At 37.3% G+C, this 25,834-nt stretch overlaps 5 protein-coding genes across 19 annotated transcripts in view; 3 read left to right on the top strand and 2 right to left on the bottom strand.

The window, feature by feature from the left end:
* Positions 1–713: 713 nt before the first annotated feature.
* Positions 714–2,365, top strand: LOC132197393 (tRNA methyltransferase 10 homolog A). The gene is made up of 6 exons (XM_059620653.1): positions 714–1,065; positions 1,282–1,447; positions 1,500–1,643; positions 1,706–1,852; positions 1,908–2,013; positions 2,062–2,365. Exons 1-6 carry the CDS (start codon positions 890–892, stop codon positions 2,187–2,189), a joined length of 867 nt encoding a protein of 288 aa, XP_059476636.1. The 5' UTR covers positions 714–889; the 3' UTR covers positions 2,190–2,365.
* Positions 1,281–5,065, bottom strand: LOC132197390 (reticulophagy regulator 3-like). Its single transcript, XM_059620650.1, has 7 exons — positions 4,831–5,065; positions 4,437–4,662; positions 4,194–4,352; positions 4,028–4,133; positions 3,725–3,935; positions 3,509–3,667; positions 1,281–3,359 (listed from the first exon to the last, which is right to left on the bottom strand). Exons 2-7 carry the CDS (start codon positions 4,649–4,651, stop codon positions 2,866–2,868), a joined length of 1,344 nt encoding a protein of 447 aa, XP_059476633.1. The 5' UTR covers positions 4,652–4,662; positions 4,831–5,065; the 3' UTR covers positions 1,281–2,865.
* On the top strand, positions 4,701–7,896 carry LOC132197391 (glutathione S-transferase LANCL1-like). Its single transcript, XM_059620651.1, has 9 exons — positions 4,701–5,186; positions 5,721–5,831; positions 6,091–6,273; positions 6,333–6,481; positions 6,623–6,770; positions 6,829–6,969; positions 7,034–7,225; positions 7,278–7,424; positions 7,479–7,896. The coding sequence occupies exons 1-9, from the start codon at positions 5,121–5,123 to the stop codon at positions 7,656–7,658; spliced, it is 1,317 nt and encodes a 438-aa protein (XP_059476634.1). The 5' UTR covers positions 4,701–5,120; the 3' UTR covers positions 7,659–7,896.
* A 295-nt stretch (positions 7,897–8,191) lies between these two features.
* The window catches only part of LOC132197394 (cyclic AMP-responsive element-binding protein 1), a 35,283-nt gene continuing 17,640 nt past the window's right edge, over positions 8,192–25,834 (bottom strand). Inside the window, exons 1-6 of one of the 15 annotated variants that reach the window (XM_059620654.1) lie at positions 13,429–13,589; positions 10,782–10,925; positions 10,354–10,651; positions 10,146–10,298; positions 10,007–10,097; positions 8,192–9,291 (exon numbers count right to left, since the gene is read on the bottom strand). In XM_059620654.1, the coding sequence (XP_059476637.1) occupies positions 9,144–9,291; positions 10,007–10,097; positions 10,146–10,298; positions 10,354–10,651; positions 10,782–10,904 (813 nt within the window). In that variant the 5' untranslated portion in view covers positions 10,905–10,925; positions 13,429–13,589 and the 3' untranslated portion in view covers positions 8,192–9,143. The other 14 variants (XM_059620661.1, XM_059620663.1, XM_059620664.1 and 11 more) reach the window with 14 other exon arrangements.
* LOC132197387 (serine protease nudel) lies at positions 15,604–25,674 on the top strand. Its single transcript, XM_059620647.1, has 22 exons — positions 15,604–15,785; positions 16,266–16,418; positions 16,478–17,008; positions 17,649–17,753; positions 17,819–18,013; positions 18,070–18,361; positions 18,517–18,837; positions 18,985–19,265; positions 19,319–19,463; positions 19,516–19,646; positions 20,113–20,619; positions 20,942–21,290; positions 21,606–21,775; positions 21,830–21,943; positions 22,521–22,695; positions 22,745–23,050; positions 23,117–23,296; positions 23,594–23,747; positions 23,802–23,976; positions 24,031–24,219; positions 24,637–24,985; positions 25,257–25,674. Exons 1-22 carry the CDS (start codon positions 15,725–15,727, stop codon positions 25,570–25,572), a joined length of 5,199 nt encoding a protein of 1,732 aa, XP_059476630.1. The 5' UTR covers positions 15,604–15,724; the 3' UTR covers positions 25,573–25,674.

The following is a 25,834-nucleotide window of genomic DNA, read 5'->3' as shown; positions in this document are numbered from 1 at the left end:
CATACTTTAAAATACATCTATAATAATTTTTTGAAGTTGTCTGTTCAAATTAAATTGACCGTCTCTGTTCCTGAATTTTTAGAAAATTGCACACTCTATTATCAATAAGCCTTTAGTGTATTATACCGCACTATCCATCATGCAAGGCGCGCGGCCTTCCCCAAATGTCCTCTTAGCCCCCTTAGGACTTATTCACTTTTAGAAAACTAGAAACCATTGTAAATCCTTCTTTTGTATTTTTTTTTTAAAATACAAAAACTTTCATTTTCTTACAATTTATTTCATCCATTTATGTAAAGCTTTTCATCGTCGACGTGCAAATGTTATTTCAAATGCAAGATTAAAGCGCCAAACATCTTTTTCTCTAACAGTGTAATTGAATACTAATTTTATTGCTCTAATTTAATTGTTAATATATTTACCATATTTACTTATGTAATGTATTTTCTTTACAAATAATTTTTAACTTGCCCTTTAGCTGCCCTATCAGCTCTTTGTAGCAATAATTAGAAATAATGCGACTCCGGGGAATCGCATTGATAAAAGCGGAAAAAGGTTACAAAATCACATTTAGGTTGGCAACATTGCTTTTTGTGTTTGGCTGTGAAAAGTGGCCAAGTTCTTTCGAGTGGCTATAAAAAGTGGCCAACTTCACACCGGTTATTTTTTGTGTCTTCGCTTGTTTTCTGAAAGAATCTTTGCACATATTATGTGGGCGGAGCTCTGGGCGCATGCTTGCCGGATTTTTGTAAACAAAGAGCGAAAAGATTGTTTTAGAAATCCCATAATTACACCTAGTTGTGTTCAATAAATACTCTATCATAATTAATTTTCTTAATTATTACCGATTTTCACACGAGGTTTTTTATTGAGATCACGAATTTTGTAAATGGATTCTGAAAGCCGTGATTTTTCGTCCGATGAACCACCAGCTACAAAAATACCAAAAATTGAAGACGATGGACATGGAGATGAAGGAAGTGCCACAAGCGGGACTTTGTCAAAATCCCAATTAAAAAAACTGAGGAAAAAAGAATTTTGGGAAAAGAAAAAACTTATTATAAGGTAATTTTTTTGGTAATAAATTGCTCCTTTTCTTGATAACTATAATATAAACATCATAATAAATAATATTATTGTAAAGGATGAACTAGCCAACTTTTTAGAAAAATTAAAATTATTTCTCAATGCAAAATGCTCCGTGTTAAATACATTCAGTTTAAATATTAATATCTAAACATATAAGCTTATATCTTATATCATTAAATTTATAACTTGCAGAGCAAAAGAAAAAGAAGCTGCCAAAGAAAAGAGAAAGAATGATAGAGCTGCTGGAATCGTCTCAACGTCCAGTAGGAAAGATCTTAAAAATAAGACGATGGCTTCGAGCGGCTGTAATGTTTCAGTAGTTATCGACTTATCATTTGACGACAAGATGGACAAGAGAGTATAAATTTTTATCGTATTTTTATAAATTTATTAATGCTTTTCTACTTCAGTCAATCGAAAAATGCATCAAGCAGCTCTTGAGAGTCTACAGTTTAAATAGGAGAGCTGAGAACCCTATGCAGTTATATTTTAATAGCTTGTCAGGCAGTTCGTTGCAAGAGATGAAAAAGCACCAAGGATACCTAAATTGGGATGTAAGTTACAGTTTCAATTTATTTTATGAGCTTAAATTTATTATTTAAAATAAAAATTGCAGGTTAATATCTCGGAAAAGAGTTATATCGACACGTTTGATAAGGAAAAAATAATTTATCTGAGCAGTGAATCGGAAAATATTCTAGATAAGCTTGAAGATGACAAAGTTTATGTGATTGGTGGATTAGTTGATCATAACGCACACAAAGTAAATTACAACTTGTGTGGTTCTTCAATTTAAATTCTAAAAACCTCTTTTATAGGGTTTATGTCACAAATTGGCGGTTGAAAAAGGTATAAAACACGCTCAACTGCCTATAGGAGAGTACTTGACACTGAAAGGCCGTAGAGTTCTCACTATCGACCATGGTGAGAAAAATTTACAAACTGTAAAAGATAAAACATAAACATTTTCAGTGTTCGAAATCCTCTTAAATGTCAGTGGTGGAGCAACTTGGAAAGATGCTTTCCTCAAAATAATTCCAAAGAGGAAAGGCTTAGAAGAGAAAAGTGAAGCAAAAGAAGACGCATCTGATCAACAGTGACAGAATTAAGAGATGAAAAATTCGAAAAATTCAGTCTGTCTTGAAGTCAATGTTGAGCGCTTTTGTTAACAAAAATTTAAAAAGAAAAATAATGTAATTATATCAATACCTAATAAGAACTTTATTGGTAAAAGCACATGAACTTTACACATTAGTAAGTTTTTTTTATTTAAAACGTTTAATTAAACCTAAAAACTAAAATCACAAAATCCACAATCAGTTTGCATTACACTTCCTAGTTATATTACAAATACATTCAGGAAGCAAATTTTGAAAGCTGTACTTAAGAGGGGGGGGGGGTGTATTGTGCAGGTCCAGCTGCACTATGTCAAACACAAAGCTCATTCACAGATGACTAGTTGTCGAATTTTAATTCGAATATTTTTTGCCGAGCATTATACAATTCATTCCTTATTCAGCACACTAACATCGAGGTGTTAATTGTTAAATTTGTATTTTATGAAATTGGCTGTGAATACAGTTGCTCTCTAGCTCCGATTAAAGCAATGCTGTTGAGCTTTTCTAGCAAAGTTACTTTAAAAAATTGTGACCGTAAACTCCAACTCGAGGGCATTTTATTGAGCACGGTGATCGGCTGAAGCAGTATTATTTTAGTTTTCGAATAAAAGTGATAAAATATATAATTTGGATTAACGTTAAAACGGCTGAGAGACAATTACGAGAACTTGGGGAGATCCTCCTGGTTGATGATTTCAAAGTCATCAATTTCTGCATCACTATCTGCTTCTGAAGTCGCGGGTGCCTGAGCTGCAGCCAAGGCTGCGGTGGAGACGACACTGTGGGCCACCGAGGTCATGGCATCCACCAAAGTCTTTGCCACATTTTCCACCGCGGCTCTGGTGATCATTTCACCAAATGGACCAAGTCCTGCAACAGCCGACTCGGGTTCCTGTTGCACAACTGCAGGGCTTGGGGCGTCCGCAAAGGTCAAACCCTTTGAAAAGCTGCCATCGTCAGAGCTGTCGTCGCCATTGAAGTGCTTCGTTTTGAACTTGATATTGTTTTTAGCTTTGCTGGGACTCGGAGGGATCAAGTCAAACGATTCCTCAAGTCTGTCATGGGGTAGATCTGCACAGTCCATGCTGTCTTCATCGTGGGCAGGCATGAAGCTCAGCGAAGGAGTAAGAGCGTGTGCTTTTGAATCTGAAACTGGAAAAAAAAATTATATGAACGATAATCTCAAAGAAAATATTTTGCTGAATATAATTGGATTTTTAAATCTCATGGCCAAAAACAATAATTAAAAGCAAATTAGGGTCTCCCAAATGAATGGAGAAAGAAAAATGAATTAATCTTACAATTTTCAGGAATGACGGAAATTTCTCCAGCTGGTAGAAGTGTTGCTATTTCATCATCATCGTCTTCATTAGCTTCCTCCTGGTAGTGAACATTCAACAGTGACATGTCCTCCGGAGTCACTTCTGGTACCAGTGAGTCCGAGTCAGTCATTGTTGTGTCTGCATAAATTATTATTATAATTTTTTAATTGAATAAATGCAAAAAAATAATTGTACCCATTTCTTCGAACAGCAGGACTGACTTGATGCCTACGAGTTTTTTCTTTACTTCTCCCAACCTGTCCAAGGTGTCCTCGGGCAATAGATGGAGACACACTCCTGGCAGGAGGATAGCGGCCATCAGGGTCAGGTACGCCAGAACAGCACCGGACATTGACCTTCCGATGAAAAGAAGGATGAGCAGGGCACAGGAGGCCACTGCACAAAACTGAAATAAACAGTTCCGCGTTATCAAACGACCGAATAAAAACAACAACATGTGAAGTAACATAAACAAACATTAAACTATAATAATATTACTTTGCCGGGCTGTTCTTGTCTCATTGTTGCTGCGCTGATGTAAATGGAGGAAACAAAGTTCTGCAGTTGGTTTACGTGGCGACTGATTTCAGGAACACTCAGCACTCTGCAAAATATTAAATTTTGAATTAAATTTTTGTAATAAAGCACAACCTGCTCGACTTACCCAGGGTGAAGGGGAGTCCAGCCTTCGCTGTCGGGAGTCTCTTTAGGGGGCAATCGAATCTCCGGCCAGATCTGCTCGACCCACAGGGTGTACACGAAAATGAAGAGCATCACAAGACTGGCCAAGGAATAAAAACGAAACTCCAAGGTCACCACCAGCCTACAATTGAATTGGAATATATAATTAAAATTGACAGTGAAATTAATTTTCATATTTCTATGATTTAATAAACTGGCGCCTCACCAGAAAAGAAGATTGACTGCAAGGACAAAAATGCAACTCATGACCGGATTTTCCCAGATGAGCAGGCTTTGGATGCAGACGACGAACGCTTCGTAGGGTCTCATGGCTCGCGAAATGCGCTCTTGTCCACTGTCGGCCATGGTACTCGGCTCGCCAATATTAGCATTCGCATTCCAAGGCCATAAATTGGAAAGTAATCCCGTCATTCTGTCCATGGCTGCGCGCGCTGTTGAGCAAATTTTAGGACGCTGCTGCATGATCGGTGATTTTGGGACAGATTCGTTCTTTCAATGCCAACGAACTTTACGAACTTGGCACCGAAATAATTGTTGACAACAATCAAAATGAGTTGCCACAGCCGACAACATCCTGGCTTTTGAGAAAATTTGCTTACCTGCGGCCGACCCTGAAATCTCAGTTCTCTGGCACCTCTTAAACGTCGTTCAGGTGTCCGATAAGCAGGGACATCAGCAGACGTCCGCAGGTCACAAGCTAAACAAATAACCCTGGAGTGTGGTTCAGTTGTGTGGTTTGATCTCTTAAAAGCGCGGATAATGCGTCGCGTGACGATGTATTTAGGATTGAAATGCGAAAAAACAAAAGCTCGCGACTTCCTTGGGCTTGCTGTCGCGCCACTGCGCCACTTTCGGGCGCAGCATTTGCGCAGAAAATCAGCTGTGTGAGATGAGAACGACGTCAAAACATCAAACAGATCAACACAAAAATAAACAGAAAAAAACAGACAGAAAGGTTTGCCCGGTTTATTGCCAGTTATTTAATTATTATGTTAATTATTACGTAATGTAGGCATAAAAGAATAAATTTTCTTGAAGGCTGTCAAATTTATCATGCCAGAAAGGAGAGAAATATTTATCATTTTATTGTTGTTTTTGACAACTGCGCGTGTAGATCGATCTTTGGGGCAAAATTACAAAAATGGCAAAATTGTAGTTTTTAATTAATAAGTATCAAGTACAAATTAATTAAATGAAAATGTATTTTTGCTTGTAAATTTTAAATTTATAAAAACTTGAAAAAAGTTTTAAGAGAGCTTAAAATTCCATTTGTTATTAATTTTGTTGGTGACAGCAGCTTCTACACATAATTTGATGAAATTTTAGTATAATAAACAATTAATGCATGACTATTTTTCTAATTTTGAGTTTCCCATTTATTTTCATATTTTTTTTTTAGTTCTAAAAGCAGAAAAAAACAATTAAAGAAAAATAAAAAAAAAATCAAGTTCAGCTATGTAGTTATTGTGGTTGAATTTTTAAATTTAAGCTATGCTATAAAATGGACGAGAGAAGAGAATTTGAAAATCCTTATGAAGATTATGAGACGCTACAAGATAAAGAGAGAAATGACGTCATCAACATTTATCTTGAAAATAAGGTTAGATAAAAGTTTAAGAAAATAATTTAATTGTTCAAAAGCAAGTGTCAGAAAAAATCTCTATTAAATTAAAAATAACATATATGTAATTAAATAAATTTATATAAAATTATTAATTTGTATTCTCCAAACCAGGCACTTTTATTGTTTGTGAAAAAAAATATATTGCATACATGCAAATTTGATATTTTTTAATATATTGAAAATCAATTTTTAGGGGCTTAAAAATTAAATCCATTAAATAACTTTTTTTTCAAAGGTGAATGCGGAATTTTCGACTCAATTGAAAAAATGCGCCGAGAGTTTGCTCGTCATTCTGGACCGCCACTTGCAGTCCACCCACGATCAAGACAGCGATTACTCGGTGTACACGGGCAGTGCTGGTATCGCTCTCATGTACTTCCATATTTCTCAGATACAGAATGCCAAGAAATTTCTCAAAGTAAAAAGTCTTTTGAAATTTTAGATAATTGCCAATTTATATTTTGGCTGTATTAATAGCTGGCCGAGGTTTTGTTGGAGCCGTCGCTGCCAAAGCTGAAGGGTAAAAGACTGAGCTTGATGACCGGAGACGCTGGACCCTTGGCGGTTGCTGCGGCTGTGCACTGGCATTTGGGGAACAAGGAGAAAAGCACAGCAATTTGTCAGAGGTCGATTTGACAACAAAAATTATTTTAATGCATGTCAACTCTGAAATTAGCTTGATCAATCAAAATTTAACTGTGAGAAAATTTTATACAATTTATTTGGTTTAATTTTACTAAAGCAGTATATTAATTAAATCTCCCCAGGCTGACCGATTTGCTGCCTCGGGTTTTAGACCTCAAGTCTGATTTGCCGGACGAGGTTTTGTATGGACGAGCAGGCTACCTATTGGCCTTGCTGTTTGTGAGAAATAATACGACGGAATCAAACGTGGATGTCAGATCTATTCAAAAAGTAGGTTTCTACCAAACTAAGAATTTAATTTATTAAGAAAATTTATCTATTATTATAGGTGGTGTCGGCTACACTTGCGTCAGGAAAAATGTTGGCAGCCTCTGATCCAAATGGTCCCCCTTTAATGTACGAGTGGCACGGCAAAAAATATTTAGGCGCAGCTCACGGAATTGCGGGAATACTTTTCGTATTGATACAGGCAAGCCTCATAAATAAGGTTTAATTGCATTTCCAATTAAACTTGTATTTTTTTACATCAACAGAGCATGGAGTATCTGTCGGAGGAGAAAAAGGACGAATTGGAGCACTTGATTTGTCAAACCCTGGATTTTGTTCTCAACCTCTGTTTCCCATCAGGGAATTTCCCTTCTTCCATCGGGAACAATTCCGACAGATTAGTGCATTGGTGTCATGGAGCTCCAGCGTTTGTCCCCGTCCTATGCTTAGCTTACAAAGTAAGATATTTTGACGCAGTTTTATCTTGAAATTAATAAAAAACTGCCAAAGGTTTTCGCTCAAGAAAGATATCTTCACGCAGCTGAAACATGTGCAAAGGTGATTTGGAAAAGAGGCCTTTTGAAGAAGGGTTACGGTCTGTGTCATGGTGTTTCGGGAAATGGTTATGCACTTCTGCACTTATACCAAACAACGAAGGTGAGAACTTTTATTTGAATAAGATTATTGATTTAAGACTTGGTTTGATTGCAGAATATTAAGTATCTGTATCAGGGACTGCAATTTGCTAGGTGGTGTACAACTTACGACAAAAACCAAACAAGGAAACCTGATCGACCGTATTCGTTATTCGAAGGTCTGGCTGGGACAATTCATTTTTTAGTAGATGCACAAAATCCAGAAGGTGCAAAATTTCCTGCATTTTATGTCTGATTAAAATAAGTTTTTTTTTTAATTCAGCGTAATTTATAGATTTAGAAACATTTGATTAGTGGTCTCTGAAATCACTAATTAATTGTAAGAAGAGAATAATATAAGCTAGCTAGGCTTGGCCTTAGATTCAAGTTATTTTCCTTTCAATTTTTTTATATGAAGTGTTAAGAATATTGTAATTCTTATTTAATGTTTAATTTAACTATGTAAAATACTGTAATAAATCTTGGAAGCAAAAAAGAAAAGTTTCTTGCGTGTTTTCTTGATTAGATGAGCAGAGTGGTCTTATCGTCTCTAAATTTTATATCTGCTCTACTTTATTTCAGACAAAAAGCACTTATATCAATGACTTGCTATTAAAACTTTTTTGTGATTCACTTTACAAAGATAAGTTGACAAGCTACAAATTTAAAAAAAAAAAAATCATTAACATCTGCTGTTTGCTGCTTTTCAAGCCAGAACGTAATAAAATAAATAGTTTCAATAAAGGTTTAAAAATTCTTTGGGTGAAATGGCAATTAAAAGTTGGAGTGTTCATGTTTTAAGAATTAATTTTGTTATTGACATTTTGTACATTGCATGATGAGATCATGTCATGAAGTAAAGCATGGCGACAAATCATTGAAAGTGATCTTGAGGCATACAAATTTTTGCGTGTGATACATCTTTTTAAAAGACAAATGAAAACATGTTCATTGTCATTGAAACAACTGCAATAGTTATGCAACAGTTCAGGCACATTTGAATACATTCACGACATAATACATCCCTGGGATATTTTGGTTCAAATGTCTGTACTCGATTGGTAGTGGTGGTTCCATCCCAAAAAATTGGCAAATCAACATAAACAGAAGTTCAAAACTAATATGTGAACATAATTCTAGGAAAAGGAAAGTGCTTAATAATTCATAGTTAAACAAAGTTTGTATCAGTTAATCTTCTCTAAACTCCAGATGATATGACTTCTGCGCTTTTTTCATTCCATAGGAAATATAGAACAAGTTACAACTGGAGTATGGCACTAAAATGTACTCTGCGCAGAGCATGAGTCAATAAAAATTTGCTTTGTCGAGACTGCTAAAAGTTACTTGCAGCCATTTCTATTTACCCCACCAAAAGTTGACACTTTCTCGGAACATTATGCTTTTCCAAAAGTCGAGACCCATGACTCTCACACGAATATATGCACTATACATGTATTAACACATTACTTAAAATTGTTAGCCATGTCCAGTTGAAGTTTGTTTCATTAATAGTGTGATACCAAATTCACTGCATCTCAAACCGTAATAATAGTGGTCAGACTCCAACTTGACAATCGACAAAAATATTTAACTTTCAAAAAAGAAATTTTATATGAAAGCCAGTCATCACAGCTCTTGAATCGCCGATGTACCAGGTCAGCAACTCACTAACAAACTGCGGAAGTTGGTTTTGGACAACAACAACATTCGAAGAGGGAAGTTTTTGCTCACATTTGCACTACTATTCGACCTTCTGTTGGCAGTAGAGCTCCTTGAGCGACTTGAGTTCGTCAATGAGCGCCTTGTTCTGATTCTCGAGGACAGCTACTCGGTTCTCTAAGCACTTGATGTACTCCTTCTTCTTCCTCCGACATTCCCTTGCGGCCTCCCTGGACACACAGAATAACTCCACATCAGGATAACAATCTCACTCAACAAGCCCTAAACGCAAGCCACAAACATAAACATAAAAGCAAGACAAAGAAAATGGCAGTCTAGCAGTTATATTTGTTGGGGCGAGCCTTCGACTGAATTCGCCAATTGCAAAATGAATAACTTTCCCGGAAAATAATTGAAAACACTAATCAAGGGGATCTCGAGAGTGCTGCGCAAAAGTTAGAGACTTTGCTTTTGAGGCGAATTCAGAATTTACTAGGGAAGGAATGTCTGATTCCCTTTCTTCTCTTGTTAGAACTAATGGAATTTATGCCAACTTGTTGATTGTTATCCTAGTACGTAGTTATAACTGTGAGTGCAGGGAGGTACAGGAGAAGGAAGGGAAATTAGATGGAGTACATTTTTCTCAGAAAATTTATTTCGTTAATATTCATTTTCCTAGAGACCCTGATCACGTCATGAAACCTGGCCAGCTTAACACTTGCAGCTCAAAAAACCAAGTGCAGAACTGTAAACAAACGTTATTCTGATCAAACTGCAACTTGTCGCAGCCGCAAGTCAAAACTGAACACAGAGGTGTCATTAAGTAATCAGAGCCAATAGACAACCACAAAAATAACCTTAAACAAGAAAATTGCATTCCCAATATATGTGAAAAATCCAACACCAGACGATTCTTTGACTTAATTAAGCAATCAACAGTCATACCTGTTTTTCAAAAGCCTCAACTCCCGCTTCCTGGCCGCCTCCTCTGCCATTTGCTGCGCTGACTGCATCGACCCGCTCGAATTTTGAGCCACTACTGCAGGTTTTTATAACTTGTTAATAAAAAGCTTTTTCCACATACCCAACACATTACCAGGAACAAAGAATTGCTGTCCCTCCTGTCCTTGCGCGTACTGAACAATGGCTCCACCTGCTGACGTAGCATTGGTCATAGTAAGGGTGTGCATTCCGTCACCCTGGCCACTAGAAATTTGAATGGCACCGGCGGGAATAACTGCAAATACAAATGTAAATAAAGTCTTGGAAACAATTACAAGCATCACACATACCTGCAATTTCACCACCGCCCAGGTCATTAAGTATTTTGCGATAAGACGGCCTTCTCGAGAGAATGTCCCTCCTCTTTTTGGTAGAACCCTCGTCGTCAGCCGATAGACTGTCGTCAGAGCCCGTTTCCACAACCTGCAGGGTCTGGAGGTTGCCTGAGGCCGTTTGGATGACTGAGTTTGGTTTGCCGACCAGAATGACGTTGCCCTTGGACAGCTGCACAGGCTGAATGTTGGTGGCGGTTTGGATAACTGACTGTTGATTTGGTTGAATGACCGACTGCACCTGCAGGTAGGTTTTCTAAATAAGAAGAATGGCAGAAGAAGATGGTATAGTTAATTGCAAAATTTTGTTCAGTGGGGTTGGAGGAATCGAGGCATGCAGCTCGGGGTTGGATGCTTTAATTTGTTAGAGTGTTTGGGCAACTAACATAAGTAGTCGAGTCTTGTGAGTATGAGTCCTGGTCTCCTACCGAAGTCACAGTTCCGACCTCCTCATTTCCGAGAGGGTCACTTGCGCCAGGGTTTCCATTTTCCTCGACCAACGTCTCCATTCTGATCCGACGACAAGGTCCCTAAAACAAAGAAATAATTCACTCATCAAGAAAGAAAAAAATCATAATTATGTAGAGTAAAAATAATTTTTTCAAGCAAATTTTCCGATAAAATCATTCAGTAAGGAAGATTAAAATCAAATTTGATGCTGAAGGTGTTTAATATTTATTCTAATCAAATTCAAAAGCAAAAATATTTATTCAGTTGAAATAAAAAATATTTACTAACAAGCAAGTCAAAACACCAATTCTGCATAACTATGAGGCTTCATTTAAAATTTTCAAAATGTGTTTTATCAGTTTATATTAACAAAGAATCTCTTTAAATTTGTAGATTTTCAGTACATGACATCGACTGCGGAATCTTATTATACAACCTAGGAATGTAATTTCGGAGCTTGAGCCATAATAAGATATGGTGAGACTGAGGGTTCACAGAGGTCGTTTATTCATTTGCGTTTCAAATATTTAACCTCGTTACTTCTCAGCAAACTTATCTGGGTATTTTCTTGTGAATTTGGCACATTCTAAAACATAAAAGGGAAAAAACGGGAAGAATGCCAAATTCAGAGGCCGACACAACTAGGAGAACTTGGCCCTCCCAATATTATTTCTTTACACTATTCTGCTTCGGTGAAAAAAAAATGCTTCCTAAATACCCACCCGACCTGTGTTCAGCGTTTGCCCTTACAATTTCGGAAACAATTAAATGCAGTATGACATTTTTTAAACATGTTTTTGACAATAATTTTGCATTCGATCTCAAAAATTTAACAATTTAACACATCTCAAAATCATTTTAACATTTTATTTATTAATTTTAAATAAATTGGCAGAACAAAAACGCTAAATAAATTGACTCACAAAGAATTTTCTCTCGCGATCATGACTCACGAGAAGGTGCAGTCGCGCTATGACCGCATCATGCGCTCTTTCCCACCAACCTTCGTAAACAAGTTTTTTTTTACAAATAGCTTTTTTAAATATTACTATGACTCAATTTTGAAGAAGAAGAAAATTGAACTTTGAACCTGATGACATTGCGTTTGCCAAGACAATTACCGCCTAATAACACTACTTGACCTTCACACATTGCACATATTGCTGGTTTACATTTTCTATTTTTTTCTTATCTCCCGCGTTATCAGTTTCAATTCCAGTGTTTGTATCGCGGCAGGACTTCGTTATTCGTTGACGAAGAAAAACTTTGCAAATGAAGAATTAAGAGCCCTAGGAATTAGGATTCTCTTTGCTTTTTTGTCGTGTTAATGCGGTCGCCGTGCGCGTTCCTCTCGCTAGCTCGCGCGGTCGGACAAAAGCAGCTCAAACGCAAACGCTTTTAATGATAAGCGGATTGACGTCAGTTTGAAAAATAAAACATGGAAAGAGAGTAGAGTCTGAATGTGAATTATTATGACATCCGCTTGAAACATCAGTTCTGAAGCAAGGCGGCTGCCATGAAAATCAATTCACAATTTATAACAGATTGTTTTAAAATTTATATTAAAATATAAATTACATTGTCATATATGTTTTATTTTTTTTTTTCGTTCGATGATTATTTTTTAGTATTAAATTAAAAGAAAAAGACGATTATTTGTGAAAAATACAAAGATGGTTCCCGGTGAAGTAAATTAAATTTTCAAACGATGTTTTTGACAATATAAAGATTTTTTGGAATTTAAATAATTTAATTTATTGAAACAATTTTTTATTTTAACATGATAATTTTAATAAAAAAGCGTTTAGCAAATCAAACACGAAAATCCTGTTTCATGGTCAAATTGGCTTGTAATAAAAAAATTTCAGATATTTTTCCTCGTACGTTCATGAAATGAAAATCGATCACATTTATCTAGTACCTAGTAAACAACTTAAAAAAAAAAAATTCAAGAAAACTAGCCATCAAATTTTTCTGTTGATGTTTTTTTTTTATAAAAATAAAAGAGGAAACTGAGCAAAATAAAAACATTCAGGAAACATGCAGGCGCGGTGTGATCGACGGAAAGCAAAGCACGCTGGCCTTGGTACTCTCGGCGTGCAATTAATTTATCCATTATTTAGTACATTCGTCGTCAATTAATGCAGGCAAGTGTGTGTTTTAATTGAACGAGTGTTGCAGGTTGAAATTGCGGCGGCGGCAGCACAGAGAGCAGCGATGGCCAGTTTTCTCAGTTTATTTTTAGCCGATTGCTCGAATGGAGCAGAAACGGCGCACAAACCGACCGACTCATTGTAACACGGCCGAACCAACGACGCAGATTTATCCGCACCTGACCTTTTTTTCATGGCTGCTGCTGGCCGCGCGACTCTGGTGTGCCGGAGATAAGTGATAATATAAATATTAGCTCGCCGCCATTAGTCGGCAGTGGCAGTCGTTTCAGGGGCGCTAAGGACAGCCCAGCGAGTCTCGGGGTTGATTTGAGCGCGAGTGGCGCGTCCAGGGCCATCCAGGACCCACGGAAGCCGCAACTGAGCGCAGACACCACGCTCGGTTGTTATTATTCCTCAGCTGAGTACTTACCAGTTACGTATTCCTCGTCACCAAGTTTGCTGCAATCGGAGTGGGCAAGCAGGCAAGTACGTAGTAGCCACGTCAAAATTCCTGGCCTTCGTCACACGGAATAAAGGGCCGCGACGGCCGCGTCACACAAGCAACGCGTAGCAATACATCCACCGTTGCCGCGCGCTCATTGGTCGCCGCACATCCTGCCAGTGCTTACGTAAGCCCCGCTCTCGATTCGGCCCAATTTTCCTGACGGCGAACGCTGCTCTTGCCTAGCCGAACCAGTCAACGTGTTCATCTCCGTCAGCCGAATCTTAATGAATTAATTTGGGCTGCATTGCTTTTAATCATGTAATATTGCGTCGATTAAAGGCACTACTTTGCAATGCGGATTTGCATTGAAATTTTTCCTTGTTGCCTCCCTCTCCTCACCTCATGAACCGAGCGATCGCGACCGACCCCGAGCGACGTGTGTGGGAAGTTGGAAGGCGAAAGATAAAATACGAGCCACGGATGACGTCAGTAAAAGAACATTACGTAAATTTTAAATATGAAAAAGAAAAATAAGACTAAACGTATAACAAGAATCGAGGAAATTTTTTGATCAAAATAAAATATAAAAAGTCTCAATAGAGACTAGTTAAAATTTAAATGAAACACAATTATTAGAGGCATCAATTATTACAAAATCAATTAATTTTAAAAATAATTAACAAAAAAATTATCAAAATATGAAACAAAAGTCAGCATAAACTATAAATAATTCATAATGATTAAAAACCTGAAATTTCCTAACCGCAGCAAATAAGCATACTTGACTTCCTCTCTAGATTTTTCCCTAATTTTTTCAGGTTCGTTTCCGTCATCATCTGGTTGGAACACCAAAAATAAGGAAATGCCAGCAAAATAAATAAATTATGGTGGAATATTTTAAATAATATTTTTTATGTTTTTTTTTTCAACCCTCTTTGGTTTAATGTTTTTTGGTCTTTAAATAAAAATAAGTAAAATTGTTTCTTTATTTAAAAATTGGTGGTGGTTCTGCGCCTACAATAAAGGGCCCAGGCTGACAAGAGTTTGTCGTGAGTAGTGGCCTGACCCTGAAAATAAATCCGAGAAGTCTATTTAATTAAAATAATTTCATGTTGTTTACTTGGAATATCCTATACTCTTATTTTCAGCTTTTTCCAAAGAATGGCAAAAATTTAACAAATCACTTATCCTTTTTTGTGACGTATTCGTTAATAAATTAGATTGACTGGATATATAATTAAAATCAGCTGTTAATTTAATTGAATGCCAAAATTACAAAATATAATTTATTATTTAATAAATACGCACTACAAAATCTAATATAAAAAGCAGTGAGCATAGATGAGCTTTTGATGAAAGTTAAGAAAAAGATGCCGAGTCTGCAAAGCCTGCAGGTAGAAAGCGGAGAGGAACAATAGTTTTGTGACGACTCAAAGGCGCTGCAACCTATAAACTAGCCAACACGAGGATCCTTGATGGTATGGACTCATTGAGCTTTTAAGAAAATCTCGTATTTATAGCTATTTATAATGAAGCGTTTTGAAAAGCTGTTTTATTACGATGGTATAATATGTAAGAATAAACAACAAAAAAAATTTATTGAATTGGAAATCATAATTGACATTTATATGCTCATGTCCTTTGATTTAAATCAATTTAAATTTCGACAACTTAAGTTTTTATAATGCTAAATAAATAATATTTTTGTATAGTGTAAAATATATAATTTTAAAAGTGTAAAATGGTTTTTAATTTTTTTCTGTATTTATTGTTTTACTTTGTGAAGACAAACAAAAAACATGGAAATTTTTATTTGGTATGAAACAACAATTATATGAGAGAATCAGACAAAAATATTAAATATTTGACGTTTTTCAGCACTGATAACGTGATTTTGAGCCTTTAACATTAATTGTTTTATTTTCGGCGTGCTTACTTCTTCCGCCGAGGCAACGTCTAGAAAAACCAAACGCAGAAAAAATGCTATTAATTGTAAGCTAGTTTTTTATCTTTGTAATAGAATGCTGTACTTCCGTCAATAAATTTTATATTTTCAGACATTTGCCAAGAGCAGGTACAGGAGAGTCGCTAAGTCGGCAATTTTTACTGCAAAGTAATGAGAATTAACCAAACAACGCGGCAAAAAATCCGCAATGCAATCAATTTGTTCACTTTTGTTCTCATGAAACGTTGGAAAGGCACCGAGGCTGGAATATTTTCAACACGCAGCAGGGAAAGCAATCGCGATGCGTTGCCTATGAGCAAAGGGATTTGATTCACAATGGAGTCTGTGGGTACATCAAACTGTCCAGGATTCTCGGAAGTTGATGATCTTGCAAATAGTAAGTTTATACTCAATTATTTATCATCATTTGAAAAACTGAGACTGCAACGAGCCAAAAGCCAAATTGAGGTTTCTAACTCTGTTATGTGGATAAAATTTGAAAAACAAATAACTTTGACACAAGCAAAAATTAAAAAATCATAAATTTATTTTGTTTCTTCAGAATGAGGAATAATAATTCATTAATAATGAATTATAATTTTTCAGCATTCAGAAATTTTTTTAGAATTTTTGTTTTATCGCTGTGGGTCTTTCTTTAAATGAGTTAGAAGTAAAAAAATTACACAATTAGATGAATTATTAATTAAGAATGTTTCATCTCATCGTGACGTGCTTAAAATAAACAAAATAAATATACTGAATGAGAAGTTATTGAAAAATTTCAAATTTACTTTAGATTTCAAATCAAGTTTTTCCCAACAAAATTTCATATTTCAGAGTTTTCTTCATTACAAATTGCAAATTCCTTTTTGAATAGTATGCGAACCAGCACAAGAGTTGGAAGATTCCGAATCTCGCCATGAAACTTACCAGAAATTGTCAAACGTCCAAATCACTCTGATAAGTTTGCTTTCCCTTGTCATGGCTGCCGCATTTGCAGCACTAATTTTTACCGTGCTCAGCGGAATAGGTATTTTCAGTGTTTTCCAACTAAGCCAATTGCATTAATTTTAAAATAAAAACAAAAAGGTTTGAGAGCGCAAATATCCACCCATCCGTCTGCGGTTCCTTGGGGTGTGGATTTTGAGGTTGTCGTCGATTCCGACTCGGGCGAACCAGATTTGCTGACGGATTCATCCTTGATTCTTGGAAGATTCAAACGCAGCAGAGGCGACTTTGAAGATTACGGCAGCGGTGACGGCATCGTCGAAGAAGGCGATCGGCCCAAAAGACAACGGCCCGATTGCGACGAAAAGTACGAGCAGATCAACAAGAAGCTCGAAAAAGTTGTGGCGACCGTCAATAAAATCAACGACCGCCTCAGCGGCTCAAAAGAGTTGCAGCAGCAAAGCTACACCGGCCGATACCCCTTGTGCTTCTTCCAACCCGACCCTTCAGCTGTCCAGACAGACAACCGTGGACAGTATTTCACCAACCACCAAGCCCAGAGAGGGCCAGTGACCTGCGTATTCCTACCCGCACCAATTTCGCAAACTGCGGTCATTCAAGAGCAAGGAAAGAACGACAAAGCACTCGAAACTGCCAATAGAGAGAGGGCAAGTAGGTTGAAGAAATCGCAATCGTTTTTTTTTAAATAGCACTATTATTTATTTAAAAAAATACATAGCCGTTCTCCCATAAGGGAGAGAGGAATTTAAGGAATTTAAAACATAATTATATGACTTTTTGTAATGTGCAAGAATAACACTGTCCAGATAAGAAGTTTTTAAATATTAGAATTAAAAAATGTCATATTTTTAATCAATAATTTAGTTCATTAAAGAGTCAAGTAAAAAATTAATAAAATTGAATTAATTTATCCTTACTAAATTTGAAGCATAATTGGTAACAATTTTTTCCTCAGCAATTGAAAAAAATCCCTCCCTTGATTTCTCTCCAGTTTGCTTGAGCTGTCATTAAAAATAGGTCCCATTTTCAATTTTATAGCGGATATTATTTGCGTGATTATCAAGAAAAACAATGAAAAAATGAGCAAATAAAATAATATTTAAAAAAAAAAATAGCTGGTAATGTAGGGATTTTATAAATTTTATTTAAAAACTTGCCTGCAACTTACTCTTGAACAAACTTTCTTAAATGACCTTCAGTTGCTTTTTTATAAATCGATTGCTAAAGTTGTGAATTTTAACGAAATTAAAAATTCAAAAAAGAAGCAAAATATAGCGAAATTATTTTCAAGGTTCTACTGATCAAGACTCCTGGCCGTCAAAAGGGTTGCCCCTGCCGCATCGAGAAAAAAACGTAACTTCCAGCGCTGTATCGTCGGGAAGAAGTGCGAGCAGAGGTGGAAAATTTTGCAAATTTAAATTTCAGTTTTAATTTTTGAGACAAATTTCAATTAAAATTTAGGGCATTGTGAGGAGGGCCACGTTGCGTGCAGTAACGGCAAATGCATTTCGAGCGGTTTGTGGTGCGATGCGAGCGTGGACTGCGAAGACGCGAGCGACGAGGCGCAATGCAATTGCCGGCACAGGGTGGACGAGGTGCGCTTGTGCGACAACTACATGGACTGTCCCAACGGCGAGGACGAAATTTCATGCCACGGTAAAATAAATCAATTATTTAATTACGCAGTTCTTAATTAGCGCAAAATTTAAAAGGCTGTGCAAAAACCGAGTTCAGCTGCATAAACAAAGGTCCGCACGAAAAAGAGCACAAATGCGTGCCGCTGACGAAAAGGTGTGATGGCGTTGAAGACTGCACGAGTGGTTCGGACGAACACGAGTGTTTTGCGCTGCTGGAAGAGCTGGTCAATTCTGGCCAAGTGGATCTGCAGTCGCACATCTCTGGCTACCTGCACATTAACATTCAAGGTCAATGGTTTCCGACGTGCACCGCTGACCCCGCGGCTGCCCTGCAAGCTTGCAAGGCGGAGGCTGGCCCTGATGTGCGGTGAGAAAGAAGTTTTCAAAAATAGCTTTTTAAAATTGGATTTAATATTAAAAAAATTACAAAATTTCAGTTTTTTTAGATACAAGGCGCGAGATTTTATAGTAAAGCCATAAGACAGAACCCAATTAATTTTTTTTTTTTTTTAAATATTCCAGTTCTGAGGAGATAACGATGAAGATTGAGAGAATCGGCGAATCTGTTAAAGCAATGCTTTACTCAGTGAAGAGCGAAGGTTGCAAAAATCGTGAGGTAGCGTATGTGCAGTGTCCGTTGCCCAAGTGCGGCTCGCGAATTTTGGACGAGGCCCCGATCGAAAGACCAAAGCGCGTGGTCGGCGGAAGAATTGTGGGAGGAAAACAGAGCCAGCCAACAGCTTGGCCTTACCTGGTTGCAATTTTCCGGGACGGCAGGTTTCACTGTGGAGGAAGTTTGATCACAGAAGAATGGGTCCTCTCTGCAGCTCATTGTGTGCACGAGTGAGTTTAAAAAAACTTAACTTAATTTAAATAATAAAAAAATGCGCTCCTGTTTTAACATGAAATAACTAGTAATTTTTTCCCACAGTTTGTTCAATTTTATTAAAATATCGATCATTCTGATGATTTGATTTTCATTTTTGGCAGATACACTAAACATTTCTACGAAATCCAGGCCGGCATGTTGCGGCGCCTTTCCTTCTCGCCGCAAGAGCAAACCAGGGTGGTCACCCACGTCATCGTGCATCGCGATTACAACAGACAAGTGATGACCAACGACTTGTCCCTGCTGAAAATTGACCCGCCCGTCCGCATGTCCCGATGGGCCAGACACGTCTGCCTGCCGCCGCCTGGCTTGATGCTCCCTGAGCCCGGCACCACCTGCATCACAATTGGCTGGGGCGCTACCAAGGAACATGGATCCGATCGTAACTAAATTTATTACAATTGATTGAAATTTGCCTTTATTTGTTCGCTATAGCCGATCAAATCCACGAAGTTGACGTGCCGATCTTGGACAACTGCAAACACATCGAGGATAGAAGGGGGATAGAAATTTGTGCCGGTCTCCCTGAGGGCGGGAAAGATGCCTGTCAAGGCGACAGTGGTGGGCCCCTTTTATGCAGGTGAATAAATTATTTACATAAAAATAAAATAATATAATCTTTTTTTTTGAAGAATTCCTCGTGAACCAGAGAGATGGTACGTAGCCGGTGTGGTGAGCCACGGTGAAGGCTGCGCCCGCCCTAACGAACCTGGAGCGTACACCAGGGTTGGAATTTTCCTCGACTGGATCAACTACTTTGTTGGTAATAATAATTTAAATAAAGAAATATGAGGAAATTCAGTAAGATTGAAACTGCTGAAATCAAGTAATTTTTATCAGAAATTTCCATAGAACCCTTTTATTTGTGCGCAAAATTAGCCCGTAAATAGAAAAATGCACTATTTTTTGTCACGGAAGCTGAACGGAAGAAAAAGAATTTATAATTTATAGTGTCCACTTGTGTTTTCTTATAATAATTATTAGAAAAGCAAGTAATGGTGAAGATGATTTTTTCCTGATTCATTTTCTGACGAAGTATAATTAAACATGTCATTTTTTTGCAATAATTATTACTCAATAGACTGTCCAAATTTTACCTCAAATAAGAGGATCAAATAATGTAAGCTTACTGATTAAATTACAACTTGAATTTAGCCACTTCCTTCCTTGAAATTGTTTGTAATCACGTTTTAACATAATTTTTTATTTTTACAAATTTTTTTTTAAAGAAAACGAGATCCATCTTCCAAAAGAAGTGCCTGTTGCGAAATGTCCCAGCATCGAGTGCAGCAGGGTGGGCGGCCGGTGTCTTTCGGCATCAATGGTGTGCGATAAAATAATCGATTGCCTCAACGCAGAAGATGAGCTCAATTGCAAGAGTTTTCGTGCCAGGGAGGACGCGAATTCCACGTTCCGAGAAGACGAATCCAGCAGACCTACGCCGAATATGAACGAGGACAAGATTTCCAAAATTTACGACGACCAGAGAGTGAAAGGCGCGTTCCAAACGCTGAAGGATGCGGGTTTCCTGAACAACGTCACTGCCGGAATTATGCTGCCGAAATTCTTCTTGTTCAACGTGAAGTCAAATGATTCCAGAGTGTCCAAGGCATTGAAAGACCTGAACGAAACCGGCGTCGCAAATATTGAGAACCCGATCAACGTGACGCGAATTTTGGACAGCCCTCCTCAAGAGAGCAGTCCTGTGAAATTAGGACAGAATTCCACTTCGCCCGGTAAATGAATAAATGAATATTTAATTTAAAATACAAGTTCTTTGATAAATTCTGATAACAATTGATTGAATTGATTTATGAGTCATTGGGCCCAAAAGATGTGCAAAAGTTTTTCATTAATTAAAAAAAAATCAAATTTGAAAATGTTGGAATTGCCACGAAAGAAATTTTAAACCACTTAAACTATTTTAAAAAAAAAATAACCTTTTACGAAAAACAATAACTTCTTGGTTTAAACTTAAGTACCGGACGATAATAAATTACAGGCTATGTTCTGTGGGCTATAAATTTTCAACAGTAATTTTCTATAATTATGTTGAAGGTACCAATGGATCTCCAAGTGCTTCAGAGGCAACCCTTGACTCGTTGGATTCGTCTCCGAACGAAACAACCACCGCGTCCACTGACGAGCCGGAAAATAAAATCGGCGAAATCGAACTACCTGTTGATTCTTCCCCACGTCCGTCTTCCTTGTCGCCGCAAACCGCAGCGTCCTCCACAACTCTAGCACCAAGTCCTTCGCCTTCTACTCCCGTTGAGTCAAAGGGCGGTGACCTAGAATTGAATCAGTTCACTTCGACCGTCAGACCTGCGAGCAATGTTACAGGGATCGACGCGGAAAACAAGCATTTGGTGGAAACAGGGTCGCAACAGGAGAGGTTTTACTGCGGGTGGGTATGCAACCTGCGCGACTCCCAAGTCACGCATGTTGCGCGCGTATTTCATCCTATCTATAGTTTGAACGTTCACTTGCAATCCTAGTGTCTAAAATCATCGTTTTAAATTGAGCAAATTAATATTATTAGAATTAAAAAAATTTAAATATCTCGAGAAACTTCATAGCTATGGGGATACAAAAAATATCATTGTTAACTTATGTTATATTTTTCCCTTTTTGACCAGCTTCAATTTTAATTTAATTAAATTACATGTGCATTATCAAGTAAGATAAATTAATTGATGTCATTATTGCGAAAATATTTCAGGTTTAACCAAGAAATTCCAATAGACAGAAGATGCGATTCAGTGAAAGATTGCGAAGATGGATCTGATGAAAGGGATTGCACGTGCGGAAATTATTTGGCACGCATAACCCCTGCTCTTATTTGCAACGGAGAACTAGACTGTCGGGATCGCTCGGACGAAAGAGGATGCAGTATTTCTTTTTGCTTAAGTTAATTGTACTTTTTAATTGTTCATACTTTTAAAGGCGTATGTAACGAGGACGAATATCTGTGCCCCGTTAGTTATCAGTGCGTCAAGAAGTACCAGATCTGCGATCGTGGCATTGATTGCTTGTACAAGGAGGATGAGCGATACTGCTGTAGGTATTTATAGGGACTCAATTAGTAATGAAAAGCTTCAAATAAACCCCTTTTTAATGTTTTAACAATTTTTTTTTACCACTAATTGAAACATAATTATAACACAATTATACATACAAAAATAATGTTTGAAACACTTCAATTTGCCAGGGGTTAAATTCTCATCAAATTAATTATAATTATTAAAGAGCTTATTATTTCTGGTCAATAATTTTAAGCTAACATTTTTAACATTTAATAGACTGTAATTAATTTAATAATTTTAAATATTTTTAGAATCTCTTTATAAATATTTTTTATTCCTTGAGTAACAATTACTATTCAAAAGTTTCTCTCCGGGGTTTTTAATTACATGTTTACTATCCATTCTTTCCTTTTTGCTTCACACTAAGATAAAATTTTTACGATTTTCATTTTTACTATTTATAGAGGATTTTGCTCTGATAAAATTTGAACGCGAGACGAAATCGCGGAAAATAATGTTAGAAAAAATAAATAAAAGGTCTAAAAATGTTGCCTTTTGCGAGCTCCGTATCTTACCATGCACGCTCATAAAAATTGCAATATTTTTTCTAGTTGCATTGGTTAACGGTCCAAGTGTCCATGTGGACCAAGAAAATCGCGCGGTCCTCAGGCAAGACGGCTTCTTGGTTTACAAGCAGGGCAAAATTTGGTACCCCGTGTGTCAGGATCGCACAGACAAGACGCCCGAAGAACTTGCAGCCGACATTTGTGCAAATCAAGGATTCAGGTATGTCATTTTAAGCCATACCATCAAATAATTAGCAACCACCTTGAAGCTACTACAAAGACGTGAAAGTGCAGCCGGCGAGTTTCATTGCACTGCCCGAGTACCAAGACCAGGAGGATTATTACGAGCAGCCAAATTATGGAATGCTGCAAGAGGGTGCGGAGCCGTGCAGTGGACTTTGGGTGGAGTGCGGCGAACGACTTTTCACTTACCCGCTACCGGATATTCCACCGTGTGGTGACGCGACCTGGTCGTGGTTCGCGGCTATTTTCAAAGAAGGAAAATACCTTTGCGGGGCCACGCTTGTGAATCCCCTGTGGGTCGTCACCTCCAGGTCTTGCACGCAAAAAATCGAGTATGAATAGTTAAAATATTTATATAAAATAGCGCTTTATTTTTACTTATTTCAAAATCTATTTAGTTTGCAGTACCATTACATAGGGGTAATTATGGGTGCGAAACGGTTGTTTGGCTATGAAGGGCCACATGACCAAATGAGACGCGCCGTGGCGATTAAGGACATTGAGGATGTCTCCTTTGTACAACTGGACAAACCTGTCAAAATAACGAGAAACGTGATACCTCTGACCCTGCCTGAGTGGTAAAAAAATTACAATACTAAAAATTAAAATCAATTAAATAAAAAATATAAAAAAGGTAAGAAAAGCGATTCCCATTTTGGCCATTTGCTAAAAATGAATCCTGTACTTTTTACATTTTTTTATTTTTTATTTCAATTTTTTATTTTTAAATTAACTATTTTATTAACTTTATTTTTCAAATTAATTCATTGAAATTTTATCTAAAATATTGAAGTGAATGAAATAAATCAATCTAAAACAAATAAAAATCAGGGCATATGAATCACTGGAATCGATCACATGTATTTGATTTAAAGGTTTGAAAGACCGGACAGTCTGCTTTACTGCATGGCACTGGGCCCAAGCAGCGTCAACGACAGCATCATTTCCATTCAGTTCAAGCCTGTGTACTGCGAGGACAACCTTTTATGTTTAGAACGCGTTTGCTCTCCTTCCCATCACGAGTGTGAAGTGGATAATTTTACAAATTACTAAAGCAATCACTGACGCTATGGCATTTTAAAGGTTCCGTACGCGTCAAAACCAATTTCGTGGTCGGGCGCCGTTGCGTGCCAAAACTCCAGGGGCAGCTGGTTTCCAGTGGCTGTTTTTGACGAACCACTCGGCTCTTGCGGCTTCAAGTCTCCTTTCCCGTTGCGGCGGATCGAACAATATATTGACGAAGCCAGAGAAGTTTTAAGTAAAATTTTATATCATTTTTTAATTTTTTATTAAATTAGTAAATAAATTTTAGAATACCCAAACCCGCCAGTTGCACAACCACTTTGCCAAGGCTGGCGCTGCCCTTTGGGTCTGTGCGTGCCTCAATCTAATCTTTGTGACGGAATGGCCGAGTGCAGAGACAGGTCGGACGAATCCGATCGCTGCCTTTATGTGCAACGAGAAAAATTCTGCCTGGATGCTGAAAATCCATATACTTGCGGTAAATGATAATATTGATAATTTAAATAAAAATGAAAAAAAGATTTTCTATTTTTTTTTAACTCATTAGAAAATAATTTTTTCAAGTATCACGCTTTGATAAAAAAAAAAAAACAGTAGCATGAAAATATGTCTTGACTTTTCTCTGAAGATTGTGCTGTTCAGGAATAGGGTCATTGACCTCATTGACCCCCCTGACCATAAAAATGCTTTTATTGTTAGTTGCATATTATGTTTGTTATTCAATCACTGCCCATATCGAGATTATTCTTTGATATCAAATTGTTGCGCTTTTAGTAAATGATTTTTTTTCTTTTTACACCAATTTGGGTTAAATATTTTTAAGAAAGCGAAATTAAATACTATTTAAAGTGAAACACTAAAAAAAACCTTGAACCAAAATTATCCATCTTTCCAGTTTGCGGCTTGAACAGTGTGCCTTGTCGCAATGGCTATTGCGTGCACAAAAACCAATTCTGCAATGGATACGACGACTGCGGAGACGGCTCGGACGAGCCTGCAGATTGCAAATCATGCGCTGCATACCTTAAAGTGGTGGATCCGTCCAAGATTTGTGACGGAAACCGGAACTGCTACGATAAATCAGACGAATCCTGGACGATTTGCGGCTGCAGTCAAGGCTCCTACAAATGTCAGCATGAGAAGCACTGCATTCCTCCAACCTTTGTGTGCGATGGGGAAAAAGACTGTCCGGGTGGAGATGACGAAAAGAACTGCGTCGCCGTTCGCACCACGCGATCAGACCAGTAAGTTAATAAATGAAAAAAAAAATCAAAAATTGGTTGGTAAACCATGATTAAACAATGTCCCTGTTTGACGTGCTGATTTATTGTTTATTAAACAGGAGGATTTATTTCAGTTTTATTAAATTCATTATACGAAGAACAAATTATTTACAGTACGTTCTATAAACTTGTTTTGAAATTTCAAAGAAGAGTCCCTATTAATTTCACTCATTTGCAATCATAAAAAGTCACCGAAAACTATTTCAGTCGCCAAAATAATTTTTATTTTTAGAGCGGTTGGCGAAGTGCTGATCAACACTTGCGGTCAATGGCACGAATTCTGTGCACCACCAGGCCTGGACACGAAAATTTTCAACGTGGACAGCAGGGACCTGTGCCGGCAAATGGGCTTCGACGGGTCCAACGCGCGCACCGTTCAGGAAGCGACTTTGGCGCCGATGCAGCTGCCAGAAATGGACATGTTTTACGAGGTTCACATCAACAACCAGACATCATTTATCATGAGACCATCCAGCAGACCCCTGGTTCAGTTCAAGTTTTCTCCTTGTCCAACTATTGTTGTACTTGACTGCGGAGCAGCGAATTAAATAAACACTTAGGGTAGAAAAATAAAATTGCCGCGCAATGATTTTTATTTGAAAAAATTCTCTTACGTCACTTGCGGTTTTGATCTGCCTATAAAAAAAAACTATAAAAAATATTGGCTGAAATTATGAAGTTGTATTTTGCAATTACTTTTTTTGATTAAATAGAAAAAGAAACTTCCAAAATTATAAATAAAATGAGATAATTGAATATTTCTGCTATCCTTATTAAATTTTACTTTAAAAAATTAATTACATTCATTTT

Source organism: Neocloeon triangulifer, unplaced genomic scaffold (genome assembly GCF_031216515.1).
Source record: "Neocloeon triangulifer isolate White Clay Creek 2 clone unplaced genomic scaffold, ASM3121651v1 ptg000012l, whole genome shotgun sequence".
Classification (NCBI taxonomy): domain Eukaryota; kingdom Metazoa; phylum Arthropoda; class Insecta; order Ephemeroptera; family Baetidae; genus Neocloeon; species Neocloeon triangulifer.
This window is presented reverse-complemented; position numbering and strand designations above follow the sequence as displayed.

Excerpts from the sequence above, each read along its gene's own strand:
- LOC132197390 (XM_059620650.1), bottom strand. The coding sequence starts at position 4,651 with ATGGACAGAATGACGGGATTACTTTCCAATTTATGGCCTTGGAATGCG. Across the intron at positions 4,134-4,193 it reads TGGACTCCCCTTCACCCTGG|AGTGCTGAGTGTTCCTGAAA; the intron begins GTAAGTCGAGCA and ends AATATTTTGCAG. Across the intron at positions 3,668-3,724 it reads CCTGCTGTTCGAAGAAATGG|ACACAACAATGACTGACTCG; the intron begins GTACAATTATTT and ends TAATTTATGCAG.
- LOC132197387 (XM_059620647.1), top strand. The coding sequence starts at position 15,725 with ATGGAGTCTGTGGGTACATCAAACTGTCCAGGATTCTCGGAAGTTGAT. Across the intron at positions 17,754-17,818 it reads GGGAAGAAGTGCGAGCAGAG|GGCATTGTGAGGAGGGCCAC; the intron begins GTGGAAAATTTT and ends ATTAAAATTTAG. Across the intron at positions 19,647-20,112 it reads CTGGATCAACTACTTTGTTG|AAAACGAGATCCATCTTCCA; the intron begins GTAATAATAATT and ends TTTTTTTTAAAG.
- LOC132197391 (XM_059620651.1), top strand. The coding sequence starts at position 5,121 with ATGAGAACGACGTCAAAACATCAAACAGATCAACACAAAAATAAACAG. Across the intron at positions 5,187-5,720 it reads AGAAAAAAACAGACAGAAAG|CTATGCTATAAAATGGACGA; the intron begins GTTTGCCCGGTT and ends TTTAAATTTAAG. Across the intron at positions 6,771-6,828 it reads ATGTCAGATCTATTCAAAAA|GTGGTGTCGGCTACACTTGC; the intron begins GTAGGTTTCTAC and ends CTATTATTATAG.
- LOC132197393 (XM_059620653.1), top strand. The coding sequence starts at position 890 with ATGGATTCTGAAAGCCGTGATTTTTCGTCCGATGAACCACCAGCTACA. Across the intron at positions 1,066-1,281 it reads AAGAAAAAACTTATTATAAG|AGCAAAAGAAAAAGAAGCTG; the intron begins GTAATTTTTTTG and ends TATAACTTGCAG. Across the intron at positions 1,853-1,907 it reads TTGATCATAACGCACACAAA|GGTTTATGTCACAAATTGGC; the intron begins GTAAATTACAAC and ends CCTCTTTTATAG.